Source organism: Chionomys nivalis, chromosome 4 (genome assembly GCF_950005125.1).
Source record: "Chionomys nivalis chromosome 4, mChiNiv1.1, whole genome shotgun sequence".
Taxonomy (NCBI): domain Eukaryota; kingdom Metazoa; phylum Chordata; class Mammalia; order Rodentia; family Cricetidae; genus Chionomys; species Chionomys nivalis.
In genome coordinates this window covers 35,383,548-35,400,467 of record NC_080089.1, presented here as the reverse complement: position 1 = coordinate 35,400,467, position 16,920 = coordinate 35,383,548, and the positions used below count along the sequence as shown (strand labels likewise).

General features: G+C 41.2%; 1 protein-coding gene across 1 annotated transcript; it reads left to right on the top strand.

Annotated features, from left to right (window-relative positions):
* The first annotated feature begins 5,164 nt into the window (after nucleotides 1–5,164).
* Nucleotides 5,165–12,219, top strand: LOC130872718 (prostate and testis expressed protein 14-like). Its single transcript, XM_057766931.1, has 3 exons — nucleotides 5,165–5,225; nucleotides 11,549–11,662; nucleotides 12,089–12,219. The coding sequence occupies exons 1-3, from the start codon at nucleotides 5,165–5,167 to the stop codon at nucleotides 12,217–12,219; spliced, it is 306 nt and encodes a 101-aa protein (XP_057622914.1).
* The last annotated feature ends 4,701 nt before the right edge of the window (nucleotides 12,220–16,920 follow it).

The following is a 16,920-nucleotide window of genomic DNA, read 5'->3' as shown; positions in this document are numbered from 1 at the left end:
CCAAAACATGTCTGGAACCCTGCGTCCTGCATTCTACACTATCATCTTAGATGACTTTCCTAGTCTACACAGATAATGCCATACTCTTTGGGATGTTCTGCCATGCACTAATTGCCTTATATTATATATTCTGCTGGATCTATATGGTGGTTTATAATATTTTCAATAAAACAGCTTTACTTTTACTTATTTATTTGTGCATTTATTTTTAACATATCTATGTCATGATGTGTGCGGGGAGAGGGGGAAGGAGAGAAAGGAAGAGAGGGAGAGAGAGAGAGAGAGAGAGAGAAAAACTAGCAAGAAGCAGTGCTCTTCTTCCTTCACGTTTGTTCTCAGAAATGAGCTTCGTGCTCCACCTTGGTGGTCAATGCCCACACATATTAAGTTGTAAAATTATATAATTAGGCAAATGGTGATATGTCTCAATAGGTGAGGTTGTTTCCTGCCAAATCTGATGACCCAAGTTCAATTCCCAGGACAGACATGGCAGGAAAAAAAATACTTCTGCAAGATTTCTCTGACCTCCAAATGCCAGATGTTGTAGTGTGTCACACACATACTAAATGAATAAATAAATGCAATGAATAATACATAATTACAATGGTGAAATTTATTTCTTTAATTTTAACAATTCCACCTTCTGAATTTTAGGAAATATGTTTTCTCCCGAGCACCACAATTAAGATGCATATACTTGCATCAGCACCAGAAGTTGGTTCTTACTTTGCTTTCACAGAATCATGCTCTCATGGTCACACTCAGCCCCTTACAAATGCTACTGTTCCCATTTTGTTACATTGTTAAATTCTTAGAACAGCTGCCACCCTAATTTTATTTCCTTTGATCTTCTTCACTTATGTTATTGCTCTAGCCAAGTCTTCAAGTACTATGTTGAATAGGTATGGAAAGTGTGGACAGCTTTGTCTCCTTTCTGAGTTTAGTGGAATTATTTTGAGTTTAGGTTGATGTTGGGTTTAGGCCTGCTGTAAATTGACTTTATTGTGTTTAGGAAGGTCCCTAGACTCTCCAAAACTTTTATCATGAAAGAGTGTTGGATTTGTACCAAAAACCTTTCTACATCTAGTGAAATGATCATGTGCTTTTTTGTCTTTCCTTCTGTTTTTATAGTTATCACATTTATCAATTTACATATGTTGAACCATCCCTCATTCTCAACACCTCAAGGAACCTTCTCAAAAATTGACCACATACTGCGTAACAAAATAAATCTCAACAAATAAAAAAAAATGGAATAACCCCATGTATCTTATCAGATCACCATGGTTTAAAATGAGAAGTCAACAGCAATACTAATTCCAGAAAACCCACAAACACATGGAAATTAAACAGCACCCATCTGAATCATCAATGGATCAAGGAAGAAATAAAGGGAGAAATTAAAGACTTCCAAAATTTAATGAAAATGACTACACAACATACCCAAATGGTGTGGCACAATTCTGTATTCTGTCAATTATGTTTTAAATAAACACTGATTGGTCAGTAGCCAGGCAGGATGTATAGGTGGGACAACCATACAGAAAATAAAGGCAGGACAAGGAGAACAGGAGTATTCTGGGAAGGAGGAAGCTCTTTCCCCAGTCCTGTCCAGATACCAAGAAGCAGGATGTGACCTACCCTGCTGAAAAATGTACTGAGACATGTGGCTAACATATACTAGAATAATGGGCTAATATAAGTTATAAGAGCTAATACAAAGCCTGAGCTAATGGCCCAATCAGTTTTATAACTTATGCAGACCTCTGTGTGATTCTTTGGGACCTAATGGCTGTGGGAACTTGGCAGGAATGAAACCCCAACAAGCAGGCCCTTCATGTTACACCCAAATTTATGGGGCACAATGAAAGCAGTGTTAAAAGGAAAGTTCATAGCACTAAATTCCTACATAAAGAAGCTGGAAAAATAGAGAGATACTCAGTTGTTGCGGGAGGTACTTCCGCTCCTCCAGCCAATAGCCGCTGAGATACCAGCCCATTGGGGCGTGGTCTCTCTCCCTTTAAAAAAGCGGCCACTTCCCTCCTCTTACTTCCTGCTCCGCTTCCGGCGAGGCGACTAGACTCCTTTCCTGATTGCACAGAGGGCTGTTGTCTGCGACGGTGATCTGTAAATTTTTTCCCTTTTAAATAAATAACCATTTTATTAATCATAATTCCAAACTGGTATTTGTGACTTACGCCTTCGCCTTCACTCAGTAAAGAATAAGACATAGGTTTTGTGGAGAAGAGAGCAGAGGCTTGAAAAAGGAGCTGGCATGAAAGTGCCATTCAGAGATTTAATAAGAAAACTAGGGCCTGCTGAACACAGGGAAGGAGGCATGACTGTTCCTTGATGTGAGAAAGCATCGTGAGTGACAGTACAACACACCAGAGATATTGTGACAGGGTCATGAGGTAGGGTAGCAGCATAGACTCCGTGGAAACATAAGAGGTAGCTTAATGTAAAAGAATGGAGATAGCCACACATAGAGAGCACGGGGAGGTGAACCTGATTGGTGTGTGTGTGTGTGTGTGTGTATACCTGTGTGTGTGTATGTGATTCAGAGATATACACTAAAAATTTAAAAAATTGCTTTTATACTGTTTTCCAGAGGACAAGAAACCTGGCCACTACTATAATCTAATTTCTGTATAGGCATCAGAATTGTTTTCTTTGTGGAACAGAATTAAGCAATTACATTTGTTTGACATTCCTGTTACATCCATAGGTGACAGGGCTATACCAGCATGATGTGGGTGGCATGACCTGACTTTTCTTTGTTTCGGTTCTTAAAATACCAGGCCCATGTTATAACCATGAACAAATGTGTGATTGGGATGCTTTAGGGAGTGTCTGGACAAGTTGTTCTTACAATGAGTGTATATTATATTTTGGTGACTCTCCAGCTAATTTCTAAATTTGGTTAAGCACCACCCTTCTTTAAACATTTCCCAGAGTGTAATTTACTATAATGTTTAATGTTTAGAGACTTTTCATATAAAACAAAAGTGTAAAGGGGATTTATCAGGGTAGTCATGAGAGGAAAATGTGAGAACCTCAAGGTTATACATCATTTTGGTTCATTTATCATCTTTCATACCTTATCCAGTTTCCTCTCTGTTGCTGTGACAAACCCAATGACCAAATGAAATCTGAGTGAGGTAAAGGCTTATTTCAGCTTGTACATTTAGGCCATGGTCCATCATTGAAGGAATTAAGAGCAGGGACTCAAGAACTGATCAGAAATCATGGAGGAACAATGCACCCTGGCTATTCACTCATTTCTGTTTAGCTAGATTTCCTCTGCCTAGGGTTGACACCGTTCATACTGTACTGTGCCTTCTGACACAAATTTCCCAACAAGAACAAGAGCAGTGACTCACAGTCATGCTCACAAGCCAGAGTGATTCAGGCAGTTTTCCAGCTGATGTTCCCTTTTCCAAGGCATGTCAAGTTGACAACATCTGACAGGGACATCTGCTTGATGTGTGTTAAGGAATATCCAATATCTCTAAGGCTTTATCCATGGTGCCTGAAGCTTCCTGACTCATCATCAGCAGGACACGAAATCCAGACCCACAACGAAGGTCTGGTTTTCCTTGCCAGGCTGTCCTCAAAGTCCTCTAACTTTTCCTCTCTGTGTATCCTATGTAAGAAGGATGACTGTGGCCTACATGGAAGACAGCCTGAATCTGTTCTTTGTCCTTCCTGTTTTATTGAACAACTAAGAAATATCTAGGTACATACACCATTTCCTTGAACACAGTTTTAACATTTGGATGTATCAGGTTGAGAGAAGTCGTTTCCTTCTGCACAGAAAGTCAGTGCACAGTGTGCAGTTGCACCCTCCAGACTCACAGCCACCAGCTACTAGAATTGAGTCTCACAATCATGAATCCCCATTTCAGAGTTGCCGTGGCCATTGCAGCAAATGCTAATAAATGGAGTCCTGGGAGAGAAGAACAACGACCAAGCACAGAGAGATACACAGATTCTCTGGCTTCCCTTGAGGGACAAAAGAGAACAACTTTAAAAACTTTATCCTGAGTGAGGTAAGCCAGACTCAAAAAGAGGAACATGGGATGTACTCACTCATAATTGGTTTATAGCCATAAATAAAGGACATTGAGTCTATAATTCGTGATCCTAGAGAAGCTAAATAAGAAGGTGAACCCAAAGAAAAACATACAGTCATCCTCCTGGATATTAACCTTCATCAGGCAATGAAAGGAGACAGAGACAGAGACCCACATTGGAGCACCGGACTGAAACCCCAAGGTCCGAATCAGGAGCAGAAGGAGAGAGAGCACGAGCAAGGAACTCAGGACCGTGAGGGGTGCACCCACACACTGAGTCAATGGGGATGTTCTATCAGGAACTCACCAAGGCCAGCTGGACTGGGTCTGGAAAAGCATGGGATAAAACCGGACTCACTGAACATAGTGGACAATGAGGACTGCTGAGAAGTCAAGAACAATGGCACTGGGTTTTGATCCTACTGCACGTAGTGGCTTTGTGGGAGCCTAGGCTGTTTGGTTGTTCACCCTACTAGACCTGGAAGGAGGTGGGAGGTCCTTGGACTCCTCACAGGGCAGGGAACTCTGACTGCTCTTCGGGCTGATGAGAGAGGGGAGTTGATTGGGGGAGGGGGAGGGAAATGGGAGGCGGTGGCGAGGAGGAGACAGAAATCTTTAATAAATAATAATAATAATAAAAACCTTTATATTAAAGGAGAGAGCAGGTTTGCTTGATTACTGAGAGTGACAGGTCTTATCTAGAGTTTTAGGGGTTACCACAGCTCAGAGCTCCCTCCTGAACGTACTTCCCCGCAAAGCAGCACCTGAAGACATTTTCCTTCTGGCCAGGAGATTGCACTGAGGTTTCCTGAAAAGGCATGCTACCACCGAGGGGAGGATGAACCGAGGTTTACCTCGAGTTCAAGTTTTCCCTTGATGAGAGCTTTACAGGCCATCTGTTATGCAGCAGAAAGCTAGGAAAAATTTCTGGTATTTGGGCTTCCCTCCGGCTATATGCTCAGGCCATTTCCTGGGATCCTCCTGGCTGCCCCTCCCAACCTAGGCTTATGATATAAGCCTGTCTTGTGAGATGGGTCCTGAGTGCTGTCCTGCTTTCTGATGCCCTCTGGTCTGCAGATCTCACTGCAATGGGAAAACACATCTTGGTGCTCCTGATGGGCCTCACCTTGCTGGTGAGCTCCCTGCAAGGTGAGACCCCGGCAGATGGTAGGGTTTGCTGCTGGCAGGTAGACATACTGATGCCACATATTGGGGCCAATAGGAGGTGTGAGGAACAAGGACTAGAAGCTGGATAACATCAGAACTGATTCCTGCTTCATTCCCATGTCCACATCTCCTTTCTCCCTTTCCCTCTGCTGCGCATAATCAAGGATGCTTCCCCTCCTCTATCCTGGTGCTGGTGCTCTGACTCCTGCTCCTTACCACCCTGCTCTCCTCCCTCTCTCCACCTTCCTTCACCTCTGTTCTCTGGCATATTCTAGCATCCTCAATTCCACAAACTTAAATGTAAATGGGCCTAAGTGGGAAAGGAAGGTCTTTGGCAGGGTGAAACCTGAAAGAACGCACTCGTCCAGTCCTGTGTGATAGAATGCCTCAGTCTTAAAGACAGGATTCCTGTGAGATTCCAGTTGATCCTGCTCAGCCCTTAACAGTTAGCATAGAAAGAAGGGCTGTTTGGACAGTCTGCTTGCTAAGATTGTCTGTCTGTCTGTCTTGGGAAAAAACTTTCAGGAAGGAGGGAGGGACTGCAGAACCTCATAGACCCCTATAGGTGCAACTATCTTCCTCATTCCCAAGTTCCTGAGGTCCATTTTATAAAGGGTCAAAGGCATCCTTTTCCTGTAGCAGACCCTTTAGTTTCCTGTGGGAGAGAGGCTGCCCCTTGCTGTGTGAACTAACAAATATAATTCTCTCTGGTGAGGTCAGATTCTGATCTCTTTCTGCTTTCTGTCTTTTTATGTTCTTAGAAATCTAACATTTGATGCCATGAGGAAAAAAAACAGAAAAGGCATCAGAGTCCATTGGTGGCCTGAGCCCTCCTTCATGCACCTCCCTTGTTCTCATCTGCTCCAATGCCCAGGCTCCCGAGTAGCCTGGCAGAGCCATCTGTCTTTCGGGCAGCCATTGACTGCTCTTCCTCCCGAATGCCCCCTTCTCTCCTTTGGCTTTTCTGTCTCATTCTGACATAATCTGACTTACAGATGGGAGGATGGTTGTTCCTTTGACTAGACCATGTTTTCACCACAGCCAAAATGTTGGAACCAGGTAACTCGTGATGTGTAACGGGAGGCACCCCAGTTAATTCTTACCTTGAGACTCAGTAATAGGATCTGGGAGCTTTCCATGGACCCACAAGCATTGTTGTTCAAAAATTCCAGGAACCTTCCACATGTTCTGTGGTCTCTTGACTCCGTCTGGGAAGGTACCAGGACTTGGGATGCCCTCCTACTTTCTAGGAACATTTGGTCAACCTGAAACCCACGGGACTCATCTGGTGACTGGATTTGACCCCCGTTCTTATCTTTGTTCTGCACCCCTTATGGATCTCAAACTACATACCTTTAACCTGTCTGTGGGCTAACCTAAGAAAGCTCCATTTGGGTGGCCTCGGACCAGTCACACTTGTTTAGCTTTCAGTTCAAATCTGGCCTCAATATACACTGGGCAGTGTTCACTCCTGGCCCAAATTTTAAACCTAAGATTTTAATATCTAAATTGATTTAGGTAACTTCATAAAACAAAATGGAGAATGGTCAGAGGACCCATATCACCACCATAGCTCATCCTTTTCCTTCTCATCCCTGCCTCCCAGTTCCTGCTTACACTCCCGCCTAGAGCCCCAATCCCCTTCTTCCAAAAAGCTTTTCCAGCAGGTGAGGAGTAAAGTCAAGATAAGTTCTCAGCCAAGGTAGCCTCTTGCACAGAAGGAATGTTGGCTGTGGGAACAACAGAGCAGGAACAGCAACGAGTATGGAACTGAGGCGGCCCTCCTCGTTTGTCAGTCCATGTAAAGACCCAGGCATTCTAGCAGCCTTGCCAACCAGCAAGTCCAGGAGCCTTCATCAGTTAGCTCTGCTCTTTACCTTGACTTTCAATTCTCTTAGAAAAGCTAATTCCAGGGTGCATATCCTAACTCCCACTTTTATGTTCCCTTATTAAAGGAAGCTGACACCAAACTCACAGTTTTGGAAAGTTATCCAGAATATCCAAGCAGTGTCTTTGGCAGTTTACTAGACAATCCAATAAAAATGACTCAATAGGATTGCAATTTTATTTTAAATTATCAATTAGATGCTGACTGTGATGGCTAGTTTTATACGAACTTGACACAAGCTAGAGTCATTACAGAGGAGGGAGCCTCAATCGAGAAACCTCCTATGTAAGATTCAGCTAATGGAAAGTCTCTGGGACATTTTCTTGATTAGTGATTCATGCAGGAGGGCCCAGCCCATTATGAGTGGTGCCCCTTCTTGGCTGCTGGTCCTGGGTTCTATCTATAAGAAAGCAGGTTGAGCAAGCCATAGGGAGCAAGCCAGTAAGTAAGTAGCATCTCACCATGGCTTCTATATCACCTCCTACCTCCAGGTTCCTGCTTGATGTGGGATTCCCCTCTGTATACTGTGAATACTATTGATTAATAAAGAAGCTGCTTTGAGATTATTGCAGGGCAGAATAAGGCAAGGCAGGAATTCCAAGCAGATAGTTGTAGAGAGAGAGTAGGTGGAGTCAGTGAGATGCCATGTAGCCACCAAAGGAGACAGATGCCCGGGAGCCTTACCAGTAAACCATGAGCCTCATGGTAAAATATAAAATAATAGAAATGGGTTAATTTAAGATGTAAGAGCTAGCTAGAAATACACTTAAGCTATTGACCAAACAGTATTGTAATTAATACAGTTTTTATGTGATTATTTTGGGTCTGGGCAGCCAGGAAACAAACAAGCAGTCTCTGCCTTGTTCGGCACTCAACCTTGGGCCTGAACCCACAACCCTGGGATTAAGGGATTCATGCTCTGCCAATTGAGATCTAGGCTTTACCACCTACAGCTAACTGTTCTACTTGAGTTCCTGCCCTGACTTTATTCAATGATCGTCTACTATGTGGAAGTGTAAGCCTTTTACTCCAACTTGCTTTTGGTCATGGTGTTTTATCACAGCAACAGAAACCCTAACTAAGACACTGAATTTAATTGACTTCTTTACAAAGCTTCCGGGTACTCATTCCTTATGCAGAAGCATGTTGAAACCAACAGCTAAAGGAGTTATCTTACCCTTCTACAGAACTCTGGTACATGATCTAGCAAGTTCTATAATTGCATTTAACCCTACTAAACAAAATAAACTAATCTTTTCTTTTTAGGTTTTTCTTTTTTAACCTTTTTTTTTTATTGAGCTTTACATTTTCCCACTCCCTTTCCTTCCTCTTTTCTCTGCTTCCACCCTCCCCCTTTGCCCCCCTCCATGCTCCACAGTTCTCTGGAGCTGTGGATTGCAGTCTGGTTCTCCTTTCCTTGCTTTATATCTTTTATCCACTTATGAGTAAGCACATTCTATTCGTGTCTTTCTGAGTCTGGGTTACCTCACTCAGGATGGTTTTTTGTAATTCCATCCATTTGACTTCAAATTTCATGCTGTCATTGTTTTTTCAGCTGAGTAATACTCCATTGTGTAAATGTACCACATTTTCTTTATCCATTCTTCAGTTGAGCTGCATTGAGATTGTTTCTAGGTTCTGACTATTAAGACTGATGCTGCTATTAATATTGTTGGGCAAGTGTTCTTGTGGTATGATTGAGTATCCTTTGGGTATATGCCCAAGTGATATCACTGGGCCTTGACATAGATTGATTCCCAATTTTCTGAGGAACCACTACTGATTTCCAGAATGGTTGTACTAAATTGCACTCCCACCAGCAGTGGAGGAATGTTTTCCTGACTCCACATCCTCTCCAGCATAAGTTGTCCTCAGTATTTTTGATCTTAGCCATTCTGACAGGTGTAAGATGGTATCTCAGAGTCATTCTGATTTGCATTTCCCTGCTGGCTAAGGATGTTGAACAATTCCTTAAATTCCTTTTAGCCATTTGAGTTTCTTCTGTTGAGAATTCTCCATTTAGTGCTCTACCTCATTTTTAATTGCATTATTTGGTATTCTGTTGTCTAGTTTTATGAGTTCTTTATATATTTTGGAGATCAGCCCTCTGTCAGATGTAGGGTTGGTGAAGATCCTTTTTTTTTTATTTTTTATTTTTGAAGATCTTTTCCCATTCTGTAGGCTGTCATTTTGTCTTGTTTGCCATGTCCTTTACCCTACAGAAGCTTCTCAGTTTCAGGAGATCCCATTTATTGATTGTTGTTCTCAGTGTCTGTGCTACTGATGTTCTACTTAGGAATTGGTCTCCTGTGCCAATGCTCTTAAGTTAATCTTGATGTAAAATATTTTCCTCTTTGATTTTGTCTCTCAAATGATCTCACAAGTTTGTACAGTCATTACTTCTTGACATGTTTTGGAACTTTGCCATTTGTTATGGTTTATTGTGATCCTTTGGATGCATGCTTATTACTGTTCCTTCTGCATTGCCCCTTTTGTCAGCTCAAAGCACTTTAAGATAGATCAGTGAGCTCTAAAGTGGGAACTGATGGGCCATGGGTCATCCAAATCACTCCTCTTCTTGCTACTCTGGGTGTGGTTAAGGACTCAACTAAAACAGCTGGACTGAAGACTTCTTTCCATCAACTAACATCCCTGTCTCTGAAACTCTCAGAAAATCTTAAAGAAATTTCTGATCAGCTTAATTTCCTTCAAGACCAGCTCATTCTTTAGCTGCTGCAGTTCTTCCATACTAAAAACCACTGGATCTGACTCCTGTGGAGACTGGGATTTGAATCATCCTGCACCAATGATGTCACTTCAGTACTAAGAACTCCTAACTGACTCAATTGGTTCCAGAGACACCGGGACCATACGAAAAATTCAGTCACAAGCCACCTGTGTATGAGCTTTTGATTCCCTCCCACTCTGACTCTTCTCTTAGATCACATAGTTCTTCCTTATTATCCTGAACCAAGAATAAAATGCTGCATGTTAGCTTTCCCCATAGCTTTCACACACTACAAGAGCTTCATTTGTTCCAGATACAGCTGCAAAAAGACATTTTAGATGCTCTGGAGAAACCCTGGATGCCAGGGACTATCATCCCTTTCACTACAGGTCAGACACAGTTCTCTAAATTAGCCCACCATTTTCTCCTGCTCCATTTTTTCAACACTCTGTTGCTCCTTATTGCTTCTGGTAGCTTACTTTAATGTAGCACTCCTGATGGTGTCACTAGTCATTGTCACCTTGAATCACTAGACCTGGAAGGAAAAATTTCACACTCATACCATCTTCTACTCTTTCCACAATCTGGAAAATCTATCTGTCACTCTCCTCCAGCTTGTCACTTCTACTGGCATCATGTAGTCCCACAGACCCACCCCTCCCAAATAAACACAGGGAAAGTCCCCCTCCCTATATGGAAGCCCTGTTTATAGACATGCCCATCCTCTCACAGCTCACCGTGTCTCTTCCACCTCTACTCTTGCACCTCCTTTTACCTTTTTGGGCAGTCTCTCAGCTTTACTCTGTAATCGAACATCTGTTTTGAGCCTTTCAAACTTCTTCAGGAAAACATGATGGCAATTCCATGGTTCATTGTGGCTAAACAAGTTAAAACTCCTCCTACTAAGTGACCAGAAGATCCTTGAGTCAATGGACCCTGGACTACCCCCTCCCAATAATGGCTCTCCTTAGCTTGAAGCAGTTAAGAAAGAGACAATTCCCCCATTCTCTCTTCTTTCAATGACCCTGCTCCCTAACTCTTTCTATGCTTGTCAGGGTCGAGACTATAGTTGACCTTGCTCAACCTTTATCAGTCAGCACAGAGCAGAATAGCTACTGAGACAACCTGCTTCCCAAGATAGTCTGCCTCACCTTGGGCAAACACTTCTAGAAAGGAGAAACTCCAAACCAGCATAGCCCCCAAGACCATAGCAATTTCTTCACCCCAAATCCCCTCACCCTGCCACTGTAAATGGTTCCAGGCAGCTTTCCCCTTGGCAGACCCCTCCATTTCCTAGAGAGGAGAGACATCCCTTTGCTGTGTGTATTATAAATACAACTCTGTCTGGTGATGTCAAACTCTGGTCTCTTTCTACCTTCTGTCTCTTTATGCCATCTCAGAAATAGAACACCATGTGGTGGGTTAGGCACCCCACATCAGAGCTTTGATTTTTCATCCTGATAACTTGGTATGTTCTCAGGGTATGTAGTTGGGGAATCTTCCAACTCTCCTTCAACTTTCCCATGGTTATGACCTTTCCTGAAAGGGTTAGCTCAGCATACAGCCAGCTCTTTTCATGGCTATTGTTTATTTTCCATTAACCGGAGCCACAGGCTCAGCTACCATGGATGCTTGAGGCTGGGCCTCAAGTGAACCCCTTAAGTGAGACACTTGCTTTTGTCTTTTCAGCTTTGACATGTTTCATGTGTGCTAGGTTCAATTCTAGTGGAATTTGTGAGAAAGGAGAAGGTTGCTGTACGGCTAAACCTGGTGAGAAATGCGCCTCGCTTCTATTGTTCAGAGGTATGTAAGTCTGGGAGCTCTGAGGGCCATCTTGCTTGCCCTACACTCATGAGTACATCTCCAGAAAGCTGATGGTAAATTCAGAGACTGAAGGAGGAGGTGTCTGCTGGCTGTTGGTCAGACCAACAAACAAATTATTAAAAAAATACTTTTGAAAGGTGTCTGGGCGATTGTTGGTGACTTTTGGGTTGAATATACTCTGGTATGATAGGAATTAGATTCTAAAATTCCATTCCGCACTTTTGGGAATGGAGTTCTGCCTGTGGGTTAGAGTAGGGGTTGAGGGATGGTGACAGCAGAGGGCCCCCTCAGTTATACCTTTGTAACAGATGTACCTTTCACCTAGAAGCCTGGTTCTCATTTACTGCGGCTTTCGCTCTTTTCACTAATATTTATAGTTTGCTTCTTGTCTTTCTTCCTCTCCAGATGACAAAATCCAGTTTGGAGTCCAGAGATGTGCTGACCTGTGCTTCAATGAGGATGTTGTGAATAGAAATAGAAAAATACAAATGAAATGTTGCAGTTACAAGTCTTACTGCAATTGGCTAAGAGCCTGACACTTTGCATGGCTCTACTCTGGGTGAGCCCTCGCTCCTTCCCTGTAGCCTCCCTGCTCAACAGCCTGTACTTAGCATCAGCTGTTGATACCTCAACAGTGGTCTACTTCCTCTAACCAGGGCATATGTTTCTTGATACGCCATTCAAATTTCAAATAAATTAGTAGCTTAAACCAATGGTTAGGTCATAGACATCCTCCCCAATCATCTCACAGGCACATCCAGATTTCTGCTTATTAAATCTGTTAGACATCCTTGGTACCATCAAGTGACTAGGATCAGACATCACAGGCTACAGGTTTTTAGAATTTTGAATAGGTCATGATATATGTTTGTATATATTGAAATATAAAAAGTTATATATTACAAATATTTAAGACCATTGTAGCTTCTATTTTCTTCAGTGTTGTTCATTGAGTCACGGCTATGGTGCATACCAGAAAACACTCTCTACTGACCATGCCTGGAGTTTTCATCCTTTCTATATCATGTATTGTGGCCAAGATTTGAATTCTCTACTTCTCTCTTTGTGTCTTGTGTCATCTCTCTCTGTTGTTGGTGAATTTATGGCTGTTTAAAGACTGCCACCCATGTCTCTCTGTGCGACTGTGTGCCCCATTAAATAAAGATGTTTGCTCTCTTTCTTCTACTGAATGACACAGAAAACGTCATATAGTGAATGAATGAAGCATGTTTTATGGGAATCTTCAACAGAGTTTTATATGGTTAAATTCACTGACTCCAATGACCCCAACTGACCTAGATAACAAACAATTTATAAACATTATTGGGTATCAAGAAATATCTGTATGCTGCTTCCAACATTTGCAGTGGAGTTTCATTTTATAACGGCTTTCGGCCTATTTATTGTTTCCATTATTTATTATTATAATATATATACAAACATACATATGTAAACAGAGTCTTTTCTCTCCTGCCTGATCCCTATAGGGAGTGCCTGGGATAAGCCTCTTCATCGTGGCCCATGTAAGATGCTATGGGAATCTCTCATGCTGCAGTTCAAGCCCACAGTAGCCAGCAGACATGGTTCTGTACCTCAGCCTGCAAAGAGAGACATGAATTATGAAGCTGTTCTTGACTCGGTTTTCCTGTATCTAGAAGCCCTTTTTAAGATTTCTCAGGCTTTATGTGGATGCACCAAATGTAAACGTAGGCTTTTTTGTCCCGCCTGCTCCCACAGCAGCTTTTAATATAATCACTCAGAGGCTTAATTTGAATTACAACTGCTTGGCCTATAGCTCAGGTTTATTACTAACTGGCTTTTACAACTTAAATTAACTAATTTCTATTAATCTATATTTTTCCATGTTGCTTTGTGGCATTGTCATTCTCTAGTACATCTTGTTGCTCCACCAACTTACTAGCATCTGACCAGACTCCATCCTTCTCCTGCATCTCTGCTTGGATTTCGGCTCTATCCTGCTTTGCCATGGGCGAAATCAGCTATTTTATTAACCAATAGGAATAAAACATGTTCACAGCTTTCCCCCTCTCTGTCTAATCAAAAGGAAAGTTTTAACTTTAACATAGTAAAGTTAATACAATAAAACAATTATTAAGTAAGAATTACAGTTATAATATTTAGTTTATTTTTATTTGACAAAATTAAAGAAAATGTTAAATTATCTACCCTATCTTGGTGATTCTAAATTTTTCTATCTAATTTACCTATTATTATAACTAAGAAAAACTATGACTATAATTATCTACTCTTCAACCCCGTCAAAGACCTGAGAAGGAAAAATATTATCTGAGTAAGCAGGAGGTGCAAGCAAGTGACTTCTAAAAATAGCTGACTGTCTGGACAGTCATCCAAGGTTTTTCTGTTATGTTGGGGCATCCAACTTTGGCTTATTGGCCTAGAATATCTGACAGACCATTTTCAGAAGCAGGAAAATTTGATGGACTCTTTTACCTTGTCTTGACAAAGTTAAGCAGTTGCTTTTCTTTGTATTCTCCTGGTCCAGACTGGACAGAGTACTTACTGTCAACAGTAGAGGCCGGTTTTGCCAAGAAGAAAACAAACTCCATATGGAATGTCTTTGGTGCCCATTATCTTTTTAGCAGTAGAGCAGTGCTATCAGCAGATGTGTCTTATGTCAAAAGAATTCTAATTCATTAAAACATTCTAAATGTAATATTCTGTAGGTCTTTAAAGTGTTTGAAGATTACCTATCCATCTGAAATATATCTTTGTATATCCAGAAAACCTTACTTACATGGTTTTAAGATTGACAATTATAGATGACAATCTGTATTTCTTAATTATACATTATATTTTAAAAGAGCTTCATAAACATAATACCTTAAACAATAGTAGAAATATACATACAGCATAATAAAATTAACCTTAAATTTATATCAATAAACTAAAATCCATACCAATGTAAAATATTTTGAGATTAACAGTTGTTTTTAGATTAAGGTAGATTTAACAATCTACCATTTTTATTTTTATATCATATCCCCATTTATTCTTTTAGAAAGATATTGACTATGACCAATAGCAATTTGTAACCAACATCCCTTAAATAAAAATAAACATCTGTAAACAATATTTTGGGAATTTGGGTATAGTTCTCTAGACTACTTCCTGCTGATTGTCTGGTACTGCTAGTCTTATAGGGACCCTCCAAAAATATAAAATTATAGTTAAATCTTGGCTGCAGTAGTCTGTGAGGCTGGATCTCCTGAGCAGCTCTGAAACTGTTTTAGATGTTGGATCATCTGGGCCAGTTTTATTTTTGTCTGGTATCCTTGTTCTGAAAATACACAAAACTTTTAAACATAACATATATATTTGTAAAATTGACTATGCATTGTATATAAGCCATCTAAAGATGATATTTTGCTATATGTTTGAGCAGGCAAAATATATTTCATGTGTTGGAGTCCATGAGAAATATAGCAGATGACGACTAGTGTTCAGTTATCAATCCACCACTGAAATGAGTCTCTGATGGAGGCTAATCCTATCTAGGCAAGGCCTGCAGGACTATAGACTCTGGAAATTGTTGCTCAAATTTGCTAAAGCAGCTTGGTGTGATGGAGGTGGGTCTTGTATCTATCTGTTACTTTCATTGGTTAAATAAAGAAACTGCCTTGGCCCTTTAATAGGACAGAAAATTAGGTAGGTGGAGTAAACAGAACAGAATGCTGGGAGAAAGAAGCTGAGTCAGTCAGTTGCCATGATTCTCCCACCTGACACAGATGCAGGTTAAGATCTTTCCTGGTAAGCCACACCTTGTGGTATTACACAGATTTTGTTTTGTTTTGTTTTTCGAGACAGGGTTTCTCTGTGGTTTTGGAGCCAGTCCTGGAACTAGCTCTTGTACACCAGGATGGTCTTGAACTCACAGAGATCCGCCTGCCTCTGCCTCCCAAGTGCTGGGATTAAAGGCGTGCGCCACCACCGCCCGGCTACACAGATTATTAAAAATGTGTTAAAGCAAGATGTGAGAATTAGCCAATAAGAGGTTGGAACTAATGGGCCAGGCAGTGTTTAAAAGAATACAGTTTCTGTGTAATTATTTCGGGGCATAAACTAGCCATGCAGGAGCCAGGTGGGAACGCAGCCCGCAGCTCCTCACTACATTGGTGTGTACCCTATACCTGTATTGTAGTGTGTAATCTCATGTAATCACATGATTACATTTCAATCTTAAGGGCACATGTATCTGTGGATGGTCAGGAAGATGATATAATTTTTATGTATAGAAAATATACTAGAACATGCTTCATAACTAGATCTATTTTCCCACAAGGATTATAGACACAAAAGCCTACATTGTTCCTTTTGTTCAGAATAACTGCACACTTTTACCTCAGAACAAGTTCAAGCTAGACTAAAGACTTTTTGTAAATAGATCATAAGTTTAAAACCTTACAGCTATGCACAAGGTCAAAGTCATAGGTGTCCAACGAAGGTTGCTACACAAAGAACCCTAAGAAAAGCAAGCCAATTCTTTGCTTGCCAAGTCTGCTGACAATAGACCTATATCTCAAACTTTGTCATTGGGCACTGGGATACCCCCCAAATCTGGTCATGATATTACTCCTGTAATCTTGGAAACTTATGTTAAATGGCTCAGCTCCTTGTCACTTACCCTAGGAATGTGAGTTTGACCAATGAGCAGTAATGCTTATAATTTTTTCATTGTGTCAAGCCCCACATGGAAAAAAAGTGTTTTTAGGCTAGAGGAGAAGAAGTTAGGTGGAATTAGAATTAGAACAGGAGAATGAGAGGTGAGGCAGAAGAATAAAGGGACTTGTTTGGAACAGCACAGTATGAGAGCGTTCAGTCACCTTCAGATACCCTAAGAAATTTTTGCCTGCTGTAGCATCCTATCTGAACCCCAAAGAGGACCTTGGGTTTGGACCCTAAAGGCCCTTGTTAATCACATGTCTGGAAGGTGATTATATATATAAATGGATGTTGTATGGATATATATATATATATATATATATATATGAATGTTATAAAGCAACATTCCTTCCATGTATGCTTGCATGCCAGAAGAGGGCACCAGATCTTATTTTAGAAGGCTGTGAACCACCATGTGGTTGCTGGGAATTGAACTCAGGACCTCTGGAAGAGCAGCAATGCTCTTAACCTCTGAGCCATCTCTCCAGCCCCCTAGGTTTATTTCTTTATGTTTATAGCCAGGATTTTCAGGGGAT